The sequence below is a fragment of the Thermobia domestica genome, chromosome 4, assembly GCF_964235325.1.
Source record: "Thermobia domestica chromosome 4, izTheDome1.hap1.1, whole genome shotgun sequence".
NCBI classification, from domain to species: domain Eukaryota; kingdom Metazoa; phylum Arthropoda; class Insecta; order Zygentoma; family Lepismatidae; genus Thermobia; species Thermobia domestica.
The window spans coordinates 322,714,764-322,736,371 of record NC_137457.1 but is presented as its reverse complement, the minus strand read 5'-3'; the positions used below and the strand labels follow the sequence as shown (position 1 = coordinate 322,736,371).

The following is a 21,608-nucleotide window of genomic DNA, read 5'->3' as shown; positions in this document are numbered from 1 at the left end:
ATTTTTTTAACCAGAATTGGAAGCATGTGCATTTGTTCTTGCTGTTCCCATTCAAAATATTGTGCTTCTCATACTATTTTATAGAGACAACAGAATGTTTGAAACAAGAGATATTTTTTTTTAAAGTAGAAAACTACTAACTTATTTGTTTAATAGATTTGTTCGTTTATTTCGTTTGTCATACGTAACAAAATGCCTATAACTTGTGTTTTAAGTGTTCGCAACATATATATATATATATATATATATATATATATATATATATATATATAGATATATATATTCATCTGATATTATACAGAAAATGTGACGCCATATAACAAGTCTCAGTGCTGGGACTATGACAAGCCAATCGAAACCTCATTTGTGTGATTCTAAGAAACTGCTCAGGTTGTGTATATAATAAAGGAACACAGAACCTAACATCCATATGCTACAGAACTTTTCAATTCTAACGCAGCTGAGATAAAAAAGACATCAATGTTATATAGCTTCAAGTCTCCTATGCAACACTAAAAAATACTTACATATTTCAATTTTCTTCGAAATTTTGGAAATCTTGACACGGAACTTTCAGATTTACGTCGCTTAAATGTTCATTTAAACTGATTGCATTTTTGAAAGTGATATAAGTATTATTGCACGAAAAAATAATCATCTTTATACACCGCTGTACAGTACAAAGTCCCAGTGAAATCGTTTTATCATTTTTAAGTTTCTCTCTCCCCCTCACTTCTCTTTTTCCTAAAATTGACCACTTCTTCACCTATAATGAAACACTGAGCAATAACCTTAAGTATAAGGAATTTTATAACTTAAATAAAAACCACGAGTACAATTACATTTTCCTTTTTCTCTATTGATGACATAATGTATATTTCTACCCAATTTTTTGCAATTACAAAATCGTTTCATACTATTCTTCAAGGGGAAACGCAAACTCTTTGAAAGTCAGGAACACTGAGAACGGAGCGAATCACACTTGTTTTTTCGAAAGAAAACCAGGCCACAATAATGCAATATGTTGCAATAACAAATTTATGTTTAACCATAATACATTTCGGAAAGAACTGAAAGCACATTCTTTTTGAAACAGAAATATTGTACCAGAACAAAACACTTAAAGAAAATTAAGAACCGATGATAAAATACGCGAAGCCGTCGCCCAGGGAGGCAGGAAAGTTATCAGCTGCTTCGTGTTCCTCTAGGATACAGGAATAAAACAAGAACGTAAGTGCAGGTGAAAAACAAATAACTTATCAAGCGATATCAAAGTTGTATATTCATTAAAAAGAGAATTTAATTAGCTAATATTCTTATTGTCAGAGAATATCATACAAAATTGATATACTTGGATTACTTTTAAACGCTTGAAAGGAATTTCAATATCGCTTTAACACTCCAATTTCCTCAGTGTTTTCGTGTAACCTCAGTTTAACTATTGTTAATCACTGTTAATCGTAGCAAAGATCGAAGTACACTTTTTACTGACTTACAAAGATGGTCTCTAATTATTCGATTCTAACTACTATTTCAACATCATCTTTATCATCGACAGTAGGAAAAGCACTCTTCTCAGTAACCTGATTTTTAGAAGCTGATTAGTCTAACGTAGTCTTGTTGAGATTTGTGATACTTCACATTTAATTGAAAAGTTTATTGTGAACGGGTTGAAACGATAACTATTTGCTACTTGTAATACCTCGTACGTGAAATTAAATACTTGAGATTCCTATGTGGTAAAACATTTATTACACACTGATTCTATTTTATTTTATATTTGCATATTTCCAAATCTTATAACAACGATAATTATTTATTTTATATATTTTTATAATTATGATTTCTTCTTTACTACTCGGGCTAGTGCTGAGTTTAAGCACTTCTAGCGGGTTAACTTTGTAAATGGTGGTTGAACAGTAGGAAATTACATAAGTCGTACATGTAGGCTTTCTCAGTACAATTACGTAAAGAGCTCTGGAGCTTATAATAACAATGATAACAACTGACATTCACCTAGCGGAATCTAGTCAAAAAAAAGGGCATTTGGCTTAAATCTTAACATTACATTGAACAGCACAATCGCGAGTAACATTTGGACGATGGTTGTTTCCTATATTTCTTCTTGAACCGTTGGTATAACTCCTGATATATGTGTTATAACCTTGGTTATAATTACTACGAGAAATAAAGGTTTTACGGAAACGATAATCTTGTGCATTGGAGTCAGTATTATCTACCTTTGTGAGGCCATCGCGTCTATCGTTGCTTCTGAAACTGGAATTGTCCCTATCTTGCCGATTAATAGTGATCTGATCTTCCCTATAGGGAAGTTACTACTTCTCTTAGCTACGAGGTTTACCTGAAAATTCCGATTTGTAATACCTTGTGTCATCCAATTGTTCCTATAAGTTTGAACTAATAATAACATGTGACTCAAATTAATACACTGAGCCGAAAGTAGTGTTTGTTCCAATTTATATGGCAAGAAAATGCGTATGGACGCAACGATCCTACCGTTTGATTGCTGAATATTCAATATTTTAAAACTGTTATAGAAGGCAACAAAATTTCCGTAATACATTTGTATACCCGTGTATCAAATTTATTGTTTCTAATCTGAGCATTCCGATTGGCAAGCATAAAGTCGTTTTCAAAATTGGCTAAGAGAGCATGTTTGAAATCTTCGTATGTATGCAAGGAACTCTTTATTACATTGAAACATCACGAACAATGTTTCTCTAAAATATGTTGTAAAATCTTCGAATGTGTACTCTACTTATGTCTACTAATTCACTCTCTCCTTCGAACTTTTGTAAAAACACACTTGCCGGTTTGTCACCTACTCGACGACTATATTGCGTCAAAGATCTTACTTCACTAAGTTTTACATGTTTGGATCGGGATTGAGTTGTTTTCATTTGACCTTCGTGCTCGCTTTCAAAACTAGGGCCAACGTTTGAAACTGAGGATGGGGGCATTTGTATTGCATTTTTCATCACATCGTCCGACCATGTTGCTTCCATCGGATTCGTTTTCATTTCCAATATACATTAGGTTTTGCGCTTGACTATCTTCTGTTCGATCATTGGTATGCATCAAAGGAATTTTCATAACTGCTCTGTTCTTTAAGTTGCTCTTCATTCTTTCCACTTCCTGCCTTAATTCTACTATTTGATTCTGATTAGTCCTTATTCTTTCATCTAACACATTCTATATATCTTTCACGGATGTCACATATTCGTGAAACGTGTTCTTCATATCAGCCATTTCTGTACATATTGTTTGCATTTTGCTGTCCATGCTTTAAAATTTGATTCTAAATTTTTGCATAAAAGATTGAATCCGAGTTTTGAACGCGACGTTCTGCTTCAACGGTAGTTGTATAACTACTTTGTACTTCTTCCCTAGACTCGCAAGCTCTTATTAATTGGTCAGATATATTTATGTTTTAATCTGTCCCTTTTTTGTTACGTAGTAATTTGTACTCCGTTTTTTGTTCTTACAAAATGAGTCTCACAAATTTAAAAATGGTTTTGAAATACTTCTGCTTGAAGATTATCAAATTCCTGGCTTGTGAGGCACCAAATAAAAAAATAATTATTTGTTAGTTATAAATCCTGGGTGTGAAATAATATATCTCTGTGAACCCTTCGTTGTAAAATATTTATTGGATATTAATTCTCTTTTTTATATATATATATATTTGTGTATTCATAAATCTTATAAGAACAGCATCTATTCATTTTCTACACTTTTATAATTATGATTTTTTTTCTTTATATTCGAGATATTGCTGATCTTAAGCACTTCTAGCCGGTTACCATTCTATAGCTCAGTATCCAAGGCTTAATTTTACTTTTCTTGTGTTTTTGAAATTGTACAATATATATTGAACTTGTCTGAGCGAGTTCCAAATATGGTTGAAACCCTACCTGTTTCTTTCCTTTAATCTAACTACTCGTGGAGTCGATTCTAATTCGAGTCTTCTGTGGCTTACATTGTTTTTTGACGTACTTTTATAGCGGTTTGACTTTTCTTGTAGACTAAGCGCATCTAAAATACATTTAAGGCGCCTCTAAGGTTATCTTTTATAAATATTTTGATAGCGAAGTACTGTTCTCCGTTGCAATATTGTTTCTAGTATTCTTTTTTCAATTCGATACAATTTACGGTGCACTAAAGACGCTAGACGGATGGCTTCACTACAAGGTTAGTGATCTATCTTTCATCTTAGGGCTAAAAGTACATATATCAAAGGTTCTGCTTGATCCCAACTGATAAATTTCCCCAGTATCATCAACCTGACAACTATTACATACTCGGGCTTCTGGTCTCCAATATTTTATTATACTATAACGAAAGTTGTAATGGACGTCATAGCGTAACTCTTTGCTGAAATGGAGAATCTACTGGTGTCATAATAAGATATTAGAAGAAGGGTAGACATAGTCGTAGCTGGGGTTAATTGACTATAAAATTGGAAAACCTAAAGGGAAACCTGTATCTTAGAAATAAAGGAACGAAACGAACAATTCAAGAAGCGATAAGAGGAACAAAGTTTCGAAGGTTTAGTACCACGATTGAAACTAGAACAGAAGGGCCCCAAAGTTGAACGATGGTAGGGGGTGGTATGATATGACTTTAATAAAAAGGAAAAGTTAGATTTGGAGAATTTGAAATGATAGTGGCGATTTACGTAATTTTTGGTCTCCAAGACCCAGCACCGAGAAACAAGGAATTGTTTAGGGCAAGTAGAAAATAATGAGTAACCAAGCGAGATTAGAAAGTTTACAGAGCAATTTTACGTAGAAATTGGATCAATTTATCTGAAAGGGAGGTGATCTTGGCAAGGGCGGATATAGCTATATCGAGGCTACTTTAACAAAGTTGATGGTCGACAAAATATGAGATATAGAGGTACATGAACCAAAGACAGGGTCGCTGAGGCTGGGTGACAATTCAGTAATGATCACTGCCAAAAGTGTTAATTTACTATGATTGTTTAAAGAAAGTGTTGATAGAGCTGCAAAGTGACATTTCGAGCAGAGGAAAATTCCGAGCGACGGAAAATACGATTTCAGATACTGCAATGTCTGTAACGTTTTCACTGGTAACACCCTTGACATTTAGAAGGCTTTGTTCTCAAGGAAAGCCTATACACATTCCTGAGAGAGGCATTTTTTTCCTTGTGTAACATAGTGTTCTATCTTTTCTTATTTACAAGATCACTTATCACATTCCTGCTATGTACTAAGGTTACTTTCGGTGCAATATCATGTGAAGTTTTAAATTAATCTGAGAGAAATTTCTCTACCATACACTTAAGGAGTTTCCTTTTGTGTGTGATAGCATATAAACTTAAGTCACTTAGCGATTCATGAAACTCTTATTTTATGTGCTTTAAAACATGGACATTCAAGCTAGATTTTTTAACAAAGCCCTTACTACATACCAGACATATATGAGGCTTTTGATGTGTGTGCGTAAGTATGTGGGAATTCAAATGACATTTTTGAGCAAATCTTTTACCACATTTACATGCATGAGGTTTCTCTCCGGTGTGTGTTAAAATGTGTCTATTCAAATCACCTTTATGACAAAATCCCTTCCCACACTCTTGACAGATATGAGGTGTTACTCCGGTGTGTTTAAACATGTGAACTTTTAAATCTTTTTTCTGGTTAAAAAACTTACCACACTCCTGACACATGTGATTTTTTTCATTTCTGTGCCTCGACATGTGCACTTTTAAATAATGGATTTGAGAGTATGTTTTACCACATTCCTGACAAATGTGACCTTTATCACTTCTGGGCTCTAATATTTCGAATTTTAAACCACTTTTCAAAGAAAATGCTTTACTATACTCTTGACATGTATAACGTTTTGCTTTTCCGTGCGTTAATTTGTGAACATTTAAATGTTCTTTTCTAAGAAATGATTTACCACAATCATCACATTTGTAAGCTCTTTCTCCCATATGTTTTAACATGTGGACTCTTAAGTTACTTTTGCGGGAAAATTCAGAGCCACACTTCTCACACTTAAAAAGTTCTCCTTTAGTGTGCGTTAAAATGTGAGTATTTAAATGACCTTTCTGAAAAAATCGCATACCGCACTCTTGGCAAGTATGTTTCCTATCACCCGAGTGTCTTAGCATGTGTTTCTTTAGGGTTGCTTTTTCATAATACTGCTTACCACACTTCTGGCAGATATGAGGCTTTTCGTTTGTATGTCTCCGCATGTGAACTTTCAAACGAGATTTTTGAACAAATCCTGAACCACACTCCTGACAAGTAAGAGGTCTTTCGTTTAAATGTTTTAACATGTGGACATGTAAGCTTATCTTTTGAACAAACTGTTTTTCACACTCCTGACACCTATAAGGTTTCTCATTGGCGTGGGTGAACATGTGGACTTTTAAACTACCTTTATGAACATAGGCCTTTCCACACTGCTGACAAGTATGAGTTCTTTCTTTAGTGCGTTTTAACATCTGGACTTCTAGGTTATATTTATCAGTGTATCCTTTACCAGAGTCCTCAAATTTCTCACCAAAATATGTTTCCGTTTGCTTTGCTGAATCTGGATTTCCAACAAATCTCATTCTACACTCTTGATATACATTCTCTCTCTCATCTTCATCAGTTAATTTCTGATTCAATGAAAGCTGTCTTCCTGTAGGAGCTACGTTAAATTTCATATAAATTTCAGAGTTGTTAGATGGATCAGAACTTAAATCCTTTGGGATGATCAGCGTATCTCTTTGTCTGGAAAGAAGGCATTTATTAATCTACGAAGAAATTAAACCAAGAAGTACAAAAAATTTAGTAAAGATTTTCCAATACCCAAAAACAAGGAATTTGGTGCGTGTAAAAACGTATAACACAAAATTTCTAAATTAAAGAGTTTCCCTCTTCCATAAAATTGAAAGTGATGATAAAAAACGTTAAAAATCATGGTAGGAGGAAACGAGAGAACCCTGGGAAAATCTCCGCAGACCATATTGGTCCATCACAAACCTCATTAGCGCGACCTCGGTTCGATTCAGGACAAATACCACAGGTAAACTCTCTTCAACTGTGACCATATCATTTAAATTCACTCAGAGATGTATAACGTTGACAACTATAAATAAAGGTTTTTAAATTTACAAGCAAATTATCGACGTAAGGTAACACATAATACTATGTAATCACAAAATTCATCTATCAAAAATTGAAAACACATACGCACAATTTTTAAGTAAAGTGGATGTGATGTTAATATCAGAGTCTGGTGAACATGAATAAGGGAATTCATAGACGACATAACTCAAATCATACTTACCTTATCCTACAATATACAACCATAATACGTTTTAATGTTAACACTAGTAATGTTTGTATTACAAAATACGAAAAATTAACTTATTAATTTTACTTAAAAATTACGAAAGCGGAGAACGTTGAAAAACTTGAAGAAATACATTCAAAATAAAAGTAAAAAATCAGTATGAAGATTGACACTCGTTATCAGATCCCACAGCAAGTCAGAAAGTGAGGACCACCATTTTTATACTACCTCTAATATATTCCACAAAGATAAGCGATATATTAAAAAAAAAAAAAAAAAACATTGACTCCAAACAAAAAATGGGCGAATAATATCTTCAATACATTTGTATTTTGCATATTTACGGACGTAATTAAACGTCATGTTGTAGCTAGTAGCATGTACCAATTATAATTAACTTTATTTTCTGGTAAGTCAGCCAGTCACATTTATAGTGTACTTATTTCTCTCCTAATATGAAAGGAGAAAACAGTAGATGCACGAATATGTCGTAGCTGCGCCTCGAAGAACCGCTATGTGTTAAAATCACAACTTTTCAAGAGAAACAAAAAAACATTCCGAACTCTTCAAATTTTGTCGAATACACAGAAACACTTGAAAAATACAATAAAATTGGTTCTGCCTACATTATGCACTGGACATTGTTGTAGCTTGCATCAAGAATATTATTTTACTATTTTACTGTTTACGTACCACCTTTTGGGCATTTAGAAGCACATAGAGGATTATATACATCAACCAATGCGTACAATTTGAGAACCAGAAGCCTTTGGTTTCTATTTGTAATTTTTTAACTTGTGGCGAAAGAATTGAATATTAACTTATGACATTATCTGAGATGCTGCCTAACAGGTTTCTGGTTTATATGCGTGACTTAACAACTCATTTTCGACAAAAATGTAACGTAGCGGTTCCTCGAGGCGCAGCGAGGATGTGCAGTAGATACGAGAAAGATAAACAAAGTTAAATGAACTTGTGTTCAGATTTTATTAGGTCTTAATCTAATTGGAGTAACTCTTGAACTTGAAAGAGTCAAATCTAATATTATATAATAGTTCACTGATAGGAAATATCTGCAAGTGACAGATTAATCGGACATTGGTAATAACTTTCTGTGCCTAAAATTCACATATTGATACAGATAGCTACATGGCCGTTGCGAGTATCCACGTATGATGAAATCTAGCACAGTACTTACTACAAAAACTGCTTCCCGCAACATTGACTACACAAATGTCTTATTCTCTTACTGAAACAAGTAGTCATCTTCACTAATTTATTCTCATTTGAAGTTTGTTGTTGTATTAACAATTCTTCGCATTAGTTATTGTATTGAAAGAGTTCTACCAGCTATATTGTTTCAGATGTGTATGATATTCGATTTTCCCTCCTTTAACCTCCTTTGTGAACAAGACGAGAAGTCGTGTCCTAGATCTTATAATGCTAGGAAAAGACAACTTGGAGAAATGAAGCAAGTCACTGATCTTATACGCATACGTTTGAGTTGTACTCAAATAATTATTATAATTTAGGAATACATATATTCGTGTGGATTAGATTCGAATTATCATGTTTAATTTTCAGGTGGTAAGTGTATGATTTACGTTGAGTAGCAAAACATTATTTTAAGGTGCAGCCGGACTATGTCGACTCGTAATAGCTACATTGATCGAGTCTTTGAATAAGAAGCCACAAGGGACGAAAACAAGTATTAATTCTATCTTGATTACCTTGTTCTGTTAGTTGAACCGATTTAATACTGTTAAAGCATCGAGTTACCATTAGTTAGTTTTGCTTACGCAAGTTTTCATGTAAGTACGACATATAATTTCTGTTGAATTTTTAGACACGATTTGGTGCGTTAAAAGTTGTTAGCTTCAAATGCGTCAGGCTAGATGTAAAGAACGGTACATATTAGTTCCATACCAGTCAATATTTTAATTATTATACTTTCAAAGTCATATCAGCTAAACTGAAAAAGGATAAATATGAACTGTTTTTATCAATAGTTGAGAATAAATTCTTAGTATTTTTTGTTTGTTTGAATGAGTATCACGAATATTTATTTGAAGTTTAACAAATAAATGGCCGATATTACTCTTTTATAGATCTCAGCATTAATGCTGCTTGTAACAAAATTTACAAGTTATTATGGCAAGTAGTGAATTCATCTTTGATAATATATTACTATATACAGAGTTGTTTGGGATATTACTCTGTATTCTAATTCTTATTGGATACAAATAAAAAAATACGACGCAGAACCGTATATTACGGTCTTCACTCTCACCAATTAGACATTTTCTCTTTATTTGATATAAATGAGCTCGAAATTTTCACATTTTCTGGAGCAGTAATGCGATTCGTTCATATGTTAATTGGAAAGATAATTCACTTTTGGCCACGAATGAGTGTTTCGATATTAGCTGTTATTATTGTCCTATAGTTCATTGAGGATGTTCAAATTAGCATTACAGTAACAGATCTAATAGCTGTGAATATTTCTTAGATACATAGTGTGGGATGGGTTTAATCCGTACACAATATTTCATTTCACCAACATAAGTTCTTGAGTGTATTTGTAGTAAGAAGCTGAATATTACTTCTATTATATATGTAACTAGGTAATGCTAATTAAGTCTGAATTAATTCGTTTACTTGAGGACAATACGAAACTTATCCTAGACGATCTCGGATACAGTGAACAAGATACAACAGTTTAGAACAATAGAGCTCGTATCTCTTGCGTCACTGCACCAGTTAATGCTGACTCACATATTCCCTTCAGCAAGAATAAAAATATCAATTTCGTTCCTCAACAAATAGTGTTTATACTTAGAAGCTTAATAAATTTATCAAACACGAAAATAAAATTTTCTTTTTTGGGAGTAATTTCTGAAATAAATAAATTAAAACTAGTTTCTATAAGGCAAGAAGAGTTGAAAGTGAAGTAAACTATAAGTATCTATTCGTTCGTGTGAACTTCAGCCTGGTTTTGCTCGTACTAACGATAATACTAAAGAACAATTTAAAAACCTACAGATGGGAAATTGTTCTACAATCACAATTAACGCAATCTAATGGAATGATCCCAAATTTACTGTTTTGTCAAGACATAATGGCTTTTTCTGTCTATATTTTAAAGTGCTTTTTGAGCTTATGTTATATGTGAAAACAGTGCACTACTCTATAAACTTGTTCTGATGGCAATAGTAGCAAAAGCACGAGGGGTCTTCTCTTAATCTACATAGAATGTGAATGTGTCAATAATCTCATACGAGATGATCTTATTGTTCATTTTGGCTGACGCTTAATACAGCAAAATTATTATGTGCAATTACACGAAACAAGTGACAACACTGATTTGATTTTGAGTCTAGCGTCCCTTCAAGAACAAGGCTATATTTGACGTGGAACTAAAACTTACCGTGGAATCTCACAAAATGAGCTCCAGCCAAGAATTCAACTCGGGTCTCGCCCGTCCAAGGAGCATACACTGAACACTTGGCCACGAAAGAGCTCGAGAACGTTATGCAATATATCGAAGATTGTTCCTGTTATTACACCTTATAAGGATAATATTATCACTATATTTTGTGTTGCATACTAGTAGCGTAAACCCAAGTGGACTCTGTGGTGTTGGAACATCGTGTCCGCGAGTTTCCTAGGGTTCCTAACGTTTCCTCCCACTTTCCTCGTTTAAACATTGCAAATATTTCCCATCACAATCTTCTTTATCCAAGCCACCAATATTAAAAGGTTTCAGATGAACTAAAGGTAAGACAAGTATATTAATCAGAATTTTTTAAAGAAAGAAATAAGGTGTATATGTTCCGAAATAAAACACGTAACGATGACTTTTCCGTATTTTCAGTAAAGTTGATATCATGGAACATTATTTTCAACGTGCAGTGCAAACATTGTTTGTGGCTTCCTTAATTGATGACGATTTAGGCAGCACTCACTCATCCAGTAAAATAAAAAAAAAAATCTAACTGATACGGAATTAATGACCCAAGTGTTACAGTACAATCTGAATTTGATATATAACTATCAAAAGTAAACTCTTCGCACGGCCTTTTCGAACAACGAAATTTACGCTGAATATTTAAGCGATAACAGCTAATAATATAGTTACTGAGTACAGGAACGACGAAATGATATTCAATAATTTTCAAGTGTGTAAAACTGTATGATATAAGTGGTATAATCCATACTGAGAAAAAATAAAGAGCTAGTCAACCTTCCAAGATTTTCACTCACACATATGTGCACAAGAAGGGAAATGGGAAAATTGAAGTGTTCAAACACATATATACTTTGAGGCAACTGTGAAGATCTACAACACTTTCGAGGCAGAAAGAGAAAAATAAATATAACCTGATGTCATTAATTTCCTTGACCTCTGTCATTTAGACGTCCGTCTTGGTCAGTCATTGGCAGCGGATCTGTTTCAATGATCTTAAAACCAGTAGGGTACATCTGCAGCTTACAGGCGTATGGTCACTAATCCACTGATATCGTCAGTAGAAGAGCTATCGTAGAACTGCGGGCTCATATCATAAAGAGAAAATATATCTCTAAATTACTGGAACAACTGGATAGTTCATACTCATACTTCTCTACGGAGAACCAAGAACCGAAAGAATTATACTTCAGACGTTCATATAACAGATGAAACGCCTTTTCGATTCACATTATACTTTATCTCAGAATAAAAACAGGCTTGACTAAAAAAGGAAGAAAATGTTTCATAATAAAATTGTTGAGAAATTCAGGAGCCATTGGTCATTTCAAGCATTTTTAGCCAAAAAATGCTGGAAGACTTCTTGACTATTCCATATTCGATCAAGATGAACGTTATTACTTGTCTCTTACAGTAGAGCATACAATTTTCCCAATAGTTGTTGCGTCTGAAGGGCTTGATTAATGCGCGTCCCTCAGTTCACTGTGAGTCACAGACCGTTTATGTTTCCATACTACCAACCACCACATTCCAACTGAGCCGTTTTAGTGGCGGATACGAAATATTTTACCATCAAATTCAGGGAATGTATGTTTTTAACCACTGTTTTATTAAAACGGCATTTAGGAAGTTAAAACGACAGAAAAGAATTTGCTATCAAATATGATTTTTTCTATAAGGAACTATCGAAGCTGGAAATACTAGAAACAAATTATTACTTCTGATTTTCTTATAATAACAAGCATGAAGATAACATTTTTTGTGATGCTGAATCGATTCCAAATCATGGATTTTCGATAACACTTAGCGGCATTGTTCCACAGATTTAAGCTTTGAAGACGGAAGAACTAATAGCTTTCTACAACTTTCAGTTTTACCACACTGTTAGGTGTGGTAGCATTTCACTTAGCATAGTGCTTCCATCTCAAAAAACGTTTCTCTGTTTATTCCTGTTTTCAACGTCTATCAACGTTGATTAAGAGTATGACCAGAGACCAGAATTTGCCAAAGGGAAGTTCAACGCTATTCATTTCAACGCGCAAAGCCTTCTTTCAAATTTCGTGGAAATTGAAAGCATTGTGTCCTCTTTTAAACACGTGCATGCAGTACTTATTTCTGAGTCTTGGCTACAGGATTCCCTCTCAAACAACCTCGTTCATTTATTAGGTTTCCATCTCTTTGCAAACAATAGAAAGGGTATACGCGGCGGGGGTGTGGCAATATACTTACGAGACAACTTCCAGGTCAAACTCCTGTCTCAGTCAGCTGGTGTATATAACAGTAGTTCAGAACATATTATACTCGAAGTCACTGTAGGTCACCAGACATTGCTTTTGAGTGTTGTGTATCGCCCCCCCCCGTGCATCTTTCACAAACTTCGTTGACGATATTGCAAAATATTTACTCAATTACCAGCATTCCATAGTAATGGGTGATACCAATTGGGATCTCTTAACAACGAAAGACCAAGTCTTGCAATACCGGGATACGATCTCGGGCCTTAACCTTGCTATCTGCCCTCTTGGTCCAACCCATCACATAAGAAACTCAGAATCATGGATAGATGTGATACTCGTATCCAAGGAAGACCATGTAATTATCCACGGTCAAACCTACAAACCCGGCATCTCATATCACGATATGTTATATATATATACTACATACTTGATGTTCCGCAATATAAAACTAAATTCACATCATACAGAGACTTTAGGTACATGAATGAAGTAGACCTGAACATCGACGCTGCCTACTTGCCGTGGAACTCAATAAACTGCCTCCCTATAGTTGACGAGCAGGTAAATACTCTAAATTCTTTAATAATAAATTTGTATGACAGACACGCCCCTGTACTTAAGAAACGCGTTTCGCGACCTCCATTACCATGGTTATTAACTGATGGATTACGTTCGTTAATGGCGCGGAGAGATAAAGGTTATAGAGCATACAGGAGACATGTTAAAAATAGTAATCCTTCTAGTGATAGCACAGTAAATCCCAATACAAAATTCGAAAACTATAGAATATGAAGAAACCGTTGCACTCAAGAAGTAAGGAAGGCAAAACGGTGCTTCGCCTATGAAATACTTGAATTTGAAAATAATGGAGCAGTTCTTTGGAAACGGCTAAAAGTATTAGGTGTTGAGAGAAACATAGCCAAGAACGCAGTTAACTATACGCCGGATGAATTGAACTTATTTTTCTCTCAAAGCCGTATGACACCATCCTCCATGAAACTGCAAACAATGAATAATATTGTAGCTTCGGAAATTAACTTTCTGTTCTCGTTTTCTCACGTACAGCCTGCACATGTATTAAAAGAGATCCAAAGAATTAAATCTCAAACCACTGGTACAGATGATATTTCAATAACCATGATCAGGAAAATCCTACCGCATGTACTTAATCCTATCACTCTAATATTTAATTACTCTCTTGCCACAACTCGCTAAGTCCCGCCCACTTAAAAAAAAAAAAACGCTGACAATATCGCAGACTATCGTAAGTTTTTGAATATATTGTAAATGATCAAATCCGAGAATACTTAACAACAAATAATTTGTTGGATACATTTCAATCTGGTTTTCGTAGTAATCATAGCACATGCACTGCACTAGTAAACGTAACGGATGACATAAGATGGGCTATTGTTAACAGAAAACTGACACTCCTTACTCTACTTGAATATAGTAAGGCGTTTCAAACGATTGCTTTTGAGATACTACTTCAGAAATTATCATTATTGTTTATTTTTTCTGAATCAGTGGTTAAATGGCTTAATTCTTATCTTCACGAACGTAAACAAAGAGTAGTGATCAATGAGGATTACATATCGATATGGCATTGTATCAACAGTGGAGTGCCGCAGAATAGCGTACTAGCCCCTTCTCTTTGCCCTTTAAATTAATGTTCTCCCTAAAATTCTTAGATATTGTAAGTACCATACTTACGCTGATGATTTTCAGTTATATGCTTCCTTTTCCTAACAAGATATTAATAATGCGATTGAGAAAATAAATACCGAGTTAAACAAAATCAGCGACTGGTCTACGGCTCACGGGTTAAAATTAAATGCAACAAAATCGCAGTGCATCTTAATTAGCACCCCAAGAATTCTCTCTTCTATTAGTATGTATCAACTCCCAAATATAAAATTGTCCAACACTGTTATTCCATTCTCTACAACTGTCAAAAATTTGGGAGTCATACTAAATCAAAATCTCTCCTGGTCAGATCAAATAAATGGAGTTTGTAAGAGAGCATTTCGTGCCCTGCATACGTTAAATCGACTAAGAAATTTCTTACCAATATGTCTGAAGATCAAACTTGTCAAGGTACTGGTGTTTCCACATCTTGACTATTGCGACGCAGTCTATTCTGATCTAACAGAAAATCAATCAAAGCGCTTGCAAAGAGTGCAAAATGCCTGCATTAGATTTATTTTCAATTTAACTTACAGGGAACATCTCACATCTTTTTATAAAAAACTCATGGTTGACGTTAGTTGAAAGAAGAAATTTACATAATGTTACCCTACTGAACAGAATACTTATTACGTCAGAACCATCGTACCGAGCCCGTAGATTTTTATATTTATCAGACTTTCATACTTGAAGCTCAAGATCACAAGATAATTTCTTGCTCTCCATACCCAGTCACAATTCTGATTCACACTCAAAATCCTTCACAGTAAGTACTACACGCCTCTGGAGCAGTTTACCTCAATTAATACACAACGTTTTCACAGTTGCCAAATTAAAAAAAAAAAAATCTGTAAATTCCCTTCTCTTAACTAAAGATAAGCATCATCGTTTCACCAAATTATTAATAACCCATATATGAACATACAACCAATAGGTAACCTATGTTAATTTGTACAGCTTATATATTCATACTTTTAGTACCACTATATGCAATATGCAATTACGTTTCTCCATGTTATTTTGTTTCCTCTATTGTATATTATTTTCAATTTTTGTTTTGCAGTGTTTAACTATTTTTCTACTTAAGTAGTACATTCTTTTTTATGTCGTTCAATACTTTTCTTTTGTAATTGTTATATTTTCCATGCATAGGTGTTTTTTTGTTTTTTTTAAAAAAAAGAATGTATGCACGTGGTTAAGTGCTCGGAGAAGGCTGCAGAGCCTTAACTTCGCCACGTAAAATAAGTCAGAAATAAATAAATAAAGAGTATATTTTACCACTTCTTGTCATAGTGGTGTAATAACGAGATAGATGATTCTCTTTTTTAACACAATTCAATTTCAATAAACCGGTTGTTGGTATTTATTATTATTATATTGTGATTACTCGAGTTGAAATTAAAAACTTTATTTCTCGAATTTTTTATTTGTACTTGGGAATAACGGAGAAGACAAAACTACTGTTGGGACAATAAACTAGAAACTCGGTATCTTCATTTTTTTACTTAAATAACAATATTCAAAACGAAGATTCTAGCTACTTTTTTCCATTTTCGGTACTAAAACAGCGATACTTGTGCGAAAATTTATGAAAAACAGCCTGTCATTCTGACCTAACATTTTTCAAACTTGAATGTACAACTAATTCCCGTTTTAATACGGAGTTAGCGGAGAAGATGGAACTTATTCTTTGAACACTTAATAAATCTATTATTGTTATATTTTACTGATTTGAATTCTATGAAAACCAATTTTGAAACGTTAAATACTAGGAAATTTCTATCACTACCGAGTTTGTTAGATTATTATGGACGGAAATTTATTTTTCTTTAAGACAATGAATCGGAACCAAGCAGTTTTCTGTTCCTATTTGTTAGTGATTTTATTCTATAATCAGTGTTGAATCCGGAAGCACTGACATATTTAACAAAGTGCCGGAGAAAGATATGATATACAAGATAACTAAACAAAGTTCTTTCAATTTTTAACGTCTCGTTAATCAAGCGCTCACAGAAAGAAGACAAAATGACGCTCGCGGCTTCCAAGTGATCGCGTGTTAGTTTATGATCGACCTTCAGTACTACAGGCACGTTATGCACACACACCAGTCATAGTTCGTCAAGTGTCGAAGAGAATCGGAAGTATCAATGCAGCTTGCAGCTTATTCGCGCGTGTTTGATGTATGACTCTAAAGTGGCTTGTCAGCTCCCGCATCAAGTCGCCAAATATGTCAAGAATTTAGGGAGAAGGCAGTAAACGAACGCTCTGACAGGAATGGTTCATGAATTTCCGTGCGGGACATGTGATTTTTTCGGATGAACCTCACATTGGACAACCACATATGCTGGATAATGAGTCTTTGAAAGCAGCCACCAAGGAACACAGTACTAAAATGTGAGTCGAACGTGCAGAAGGGTTCCATGTTTCCGCTGTAAATGTCAAACTGCAACTACACGGAATAAAGAAGATATAAAAAATTAAGCACGCTGGTATCCAACAAATTGCTGACACACATGAAACAATGAGTGACAGTCCGTTTGTCCTTGTTCACTCGACACCCAAACACACTCATCTTTCATCGCTTGCTCACTGAACATAAATGGTTCTCTAACACTCCCAAGCGTACTAGGCATTGGTTGTCACCACATGAAAGATCATCACATCTCAAGACCACCTCTGCAACCATAAAATGTTATGTTTTCTGTATCATTGAATTGGCAGTAAGTTGTGCATTACGACCTTCTTCAACCTGATTAGTCCATCGCTACTGATCTCTACTCTCAGCAGTTGAAAAGGTTCTACCGTGCATTGCAGAAGAATGAGCCGGTTTTGGTAAATCGCAAGAATATGCTCCGACTGCAAGACGATGCCAAACCACATGTGGCAAAGACAACCTGGAAGACACCATGTAACTCATCATATTCATCGTACATTATGGTAACGGAGTACCACCTGTTTCGTTCCCTGAGCAACCACCTCAGTCAGAGATCATTCACAAATAATAAAGACCTGCAGAAAGCATTCATGTAAAACTATGCATCTACGACATCCGAATTTATCACCAGTGCATTGTGCAGCTGCAGAACGTTGGCGAAAGGTGTCAGATTCTGGAGATTATTTTGAAATCTGAAACTACGTATCCTTCATTGTATTGCTCTTTGTTTACTACAGCCTGACAACGACATGGAACTCGTATTTTACTTGTATGTAGAGGCTCAATAGACTTTCCAATATCCGCTTCTTATATGTTACCGATTATGTTCTTCAACATTGAAACTGGAAATAGTTCATTATTACTTGGTGTGCTTTCAATAGAAAGGTAACGGAGCAAAATAGATCAGCTCTTAAGACGTTGAACAGTCTGCACAACCTAGGTCCTCAATTACCGCCACAATTTCTCCGTTCTGCCTGACGGCAGGTAAAATGGTAGCTGTTCTACAGGACTTCCGACATTTATGTTTAGCATTGTTCGGAAACTTAATAGTAAACTCTCGCCTTTACTATGTGCAGCAATACTAGTTAATATTCTTATATAATAGTGTTGTCTTTGTCACATCTGTGATTTTATAAATTATATTTAAAAAAAATCTGTTGTGCTATTTAACTTATAATGTTTGAAATTTCTATTGCAAAGGAAGTTAAGAACTTATTAGCCTACTATTAACTAGATTGTACAGTTTAAGTTAATGAACAAATTTTATTCTGCACTTGATAGAATATATTATAACTGGTCTGTCGATCACAACATTTTGAATATTAATTAATTAAAAAGAAAATTATGTTTTCCTACTGTACAATATTTACAAACCTTAAACCACACTGGTGTGAAGAAAGGATTAGCTTGTTGAATGTTCTCAACCATTTAAGTACAAATACCGTAAGCAACGTTTCATTACACGAAATGTCTATACTGCTGTAAGGCAAGATAATTAGTACGTTTATATATCTTAAATGTTCCTTTCTGTCTGTCTGTTTTATAACCCTAAACAAATATCAGAATGGATCAGGGAAAAGAAAATCCATGTGGCGTATCCTGTCTGAGACTACACGTCCAGAAGTTATACTCAGCAAACTATAATCATGAAAAGACTTATCCAAATAAAAAGACTACATGCTAAAGCGTTGTCAAGATTTTGCAGTGTAATAAAAAGAAAGAAAAAAGAAGGAAACCAATAGGGATCCGAACCGTATTCACAACAATTTTTAATTATTTTTTTTACAAAGTATCTAAACTAATTCACCTACCTAGAGAAATAATTATTACAAAAAGAGAAACTAAATATTTTCGTTTAGTAATGATTGTTCAATCAGATCCTTTTCTGCGAATGTTAAGTCAAATCGCTGGGCCGATGCTGCTTAAAAAGTTCTCTTGAAAGTAGGATACCAGGATATAATCAATCGAGCTTAAAGTTTCTACCTATATATTTATTATTATTTTGTTTTATATCTTGGGAATATTTTTGTACAGATTATTACCTCAACTAACTAATCATTAAACTATAGGAAAACGCGGAAGGGAAACTGTAATAAACACAAAAATTGTTGAAATATAGTAGATGCCCCAAAATTTTCTGCACGTAGATGTTCCTGGCATAAATATGGGCACAATAAACAGTTAGCGGTTATTTCAAGCTGTTATTTAAAGTTCTTAAAGCTATTATTTACATCTTTTTTTTGCGAAACATTTTTGGTGTACTTATTGTAATTCAGTTATACGCTTTCCTAAAGCATAAAATTTACAATAAGTTGAATTTGAAATTCATTGAACAGAAAGCACGAATTGCTAGGTATAGGGTTGAAACTGCGACCCTATGCAAAAAGAGAATGTGCCTATTTATGTTCACTTTATATTTCTTGCATTGAAAGCAACAAGTTGTGTACCAACTACTTAACAAAACAATTACCATAAAAAAGCAGTTCAACTGTAGAAACCAAAGAAAGACAATTTAAAACGACCTTGATTTAAACAGGAATCAGTAATTTACAAATTCAAACCTCAAAATGCTACACTATGGAGACGCATACTGAACCACTGTTGAATCACAAACAAGTTAAACCTAATTTCAGTTTTATGATTTTGGTAAAATTTCTTGCAGAATTTTCTCGTGACCGTTTGAGATTGGACATTTCGCATTTATTAAATGAACTAACAAATATAAACAAAAAATCATATAACTTTAATATCTTAAAGTATAAATTCAAATGACATCTAGATGTTCGTCGTAGCACGATGACAGAATAAAATGAACAGCTACATTGTTGCAAAAATTCAAGAGTAAAACGTTGTAATCTAAAACTGTTTTCATCTTGAGAGTAATTCAATCAATTTTTCAAGTTAATCTTGTCATATTTTATTTCAAACAAATGTTACAAAGCCCTCGAAAAGATAATATTTCTCTCCAATCTCAGTCTGATTCATGTGAACACGAATTATTGTCATTAATGAATTTTATTACGTACCCTAGTATTTGCAAGTAAAAATAATTGCAAAAATGGAAACAAAATAAACTCTAAATGATCAAATCTATTTTTTTTTTCAAGAAGTATTTTCTGTGAAGACCTGTTACATGAATTTTAGCAATGTTATTATCATGAAAGATTCATGTATGACTAAATTTGACTTATCTTTGTGCTTTTAAAATTTTAAATGAGGATTTTCTTCTCAGTTGTCTTTCATGGGAATTTACATATTTAATGAAATTCTCTTCAAAAAATACAGTAAATCGCTTCAAATAAACGATTACCGCTTCTTTGTCACGTGTTTTGTTTAAACTAAACTAAAGGACGTAAACATATCAATGGAAATGTTCAACAATATATGCAACAGAAAAGTCAAAATACATGAATTTCAAACTTATCGTGTAATTTCACATTATAGATGCACCGTATATTGAAAAAATCTTATATTATAAAATCTTTCTTTTACGTCCCACAGTTATGCCGGCTAGGCTAAAGGAGAAGGTGAGTGATGAGAAATGAATTAAATGGTGCAACGAAGAAAGTAGGAGGAAACGGAATAATCCCGAGAAAACTCACACTCGCCGTGTTTGTTTGCCACAAAGTTAACTTGGCGCGGGGTGGGATCGAATCAATGATGCCATGGTCCAGAAGTTAATGCTCTACCAGTGAGCCACCAGGGTACCCCATATACAGGAAAATGGAAAACGTTGAGACTTCCTTTAAAGGGTGGTTTAAAACAATGATTTTTATTCACGACTATCAGAGGTGAGTTTTTGATCTCTTATATGCGCACATCTCAAGATATCTGTACCTGTTGGTATAAATTTCCCATCAAGTTCAATGAAGTATTTAATTATTCATAAAGCCAGTGTGAATAATGTGTTTCTTTTTAATAACAAAAAACTTTCACCAAAAAAAAAAAAAAAAAGCGAGAGCTGAACAGAATAGCCGTAAGTGGAGCAAACTTCACAAATGTCACAGAAAAAATTTGGTGAAACCACAAATATTCTATTTTCTGCCATAATAAACACTATATTAATAGAAGTAAATAAAACAAAGCAATAATTACATATAATAAAATACACCAATGCTTACCTCAATAATGTGTATAGAGCTTTTCTATTTTAAGTGTCACCTATTTCAACAAAAATACGTAATCATACTTTGCCCCGCCCCCGCATTACTCTTACGAACGAAACCTTCCCTTTGCTTACGGGAAAGAATTGAATGACCTCGGCTGTGTTACGAATTTGTCATTCTGTCCTTTGGTATTGAAGAATGACCTCGGCTGTGTTCCGAGTTTGTCATTCAGTCCTTTGGTTTTGATGAGTGAAAATCGTAGGATAGCTTAGAATTGCTAGCAAAGTGCAAAGTATATCCCGTTAAATAATTCATTGTGGCAAAGTTTCCACGTCCAACAA

General features: G+C 34.0%; 1 protein-coding gene across 1 annotated transcript in view; it reads right to left on the bottom strand.

Moving 5' to 3' along the window:
- Positions 1 to 308: 308 nt before the first annotated feature.
- The window catches only part of LOC145684399 (uncharacterized), a 31,573-nt gene continuing 10,273 nt past the window's right edge, over positions 309 to 21,608 (bottom strand). Inside the window, exon 2 of the mRNA XM_081756684.1 lies at positions 309 to 6,773. Coding sequence (XP_081612810.1) covers positions 5,390 to 6,773 — 1,384 coding nt within the window. The 3' untranslated portion in view covers positions 309 to 5,389. The remainder of the gene's footprint in view (positions 6,774 to 21,608) is intronic.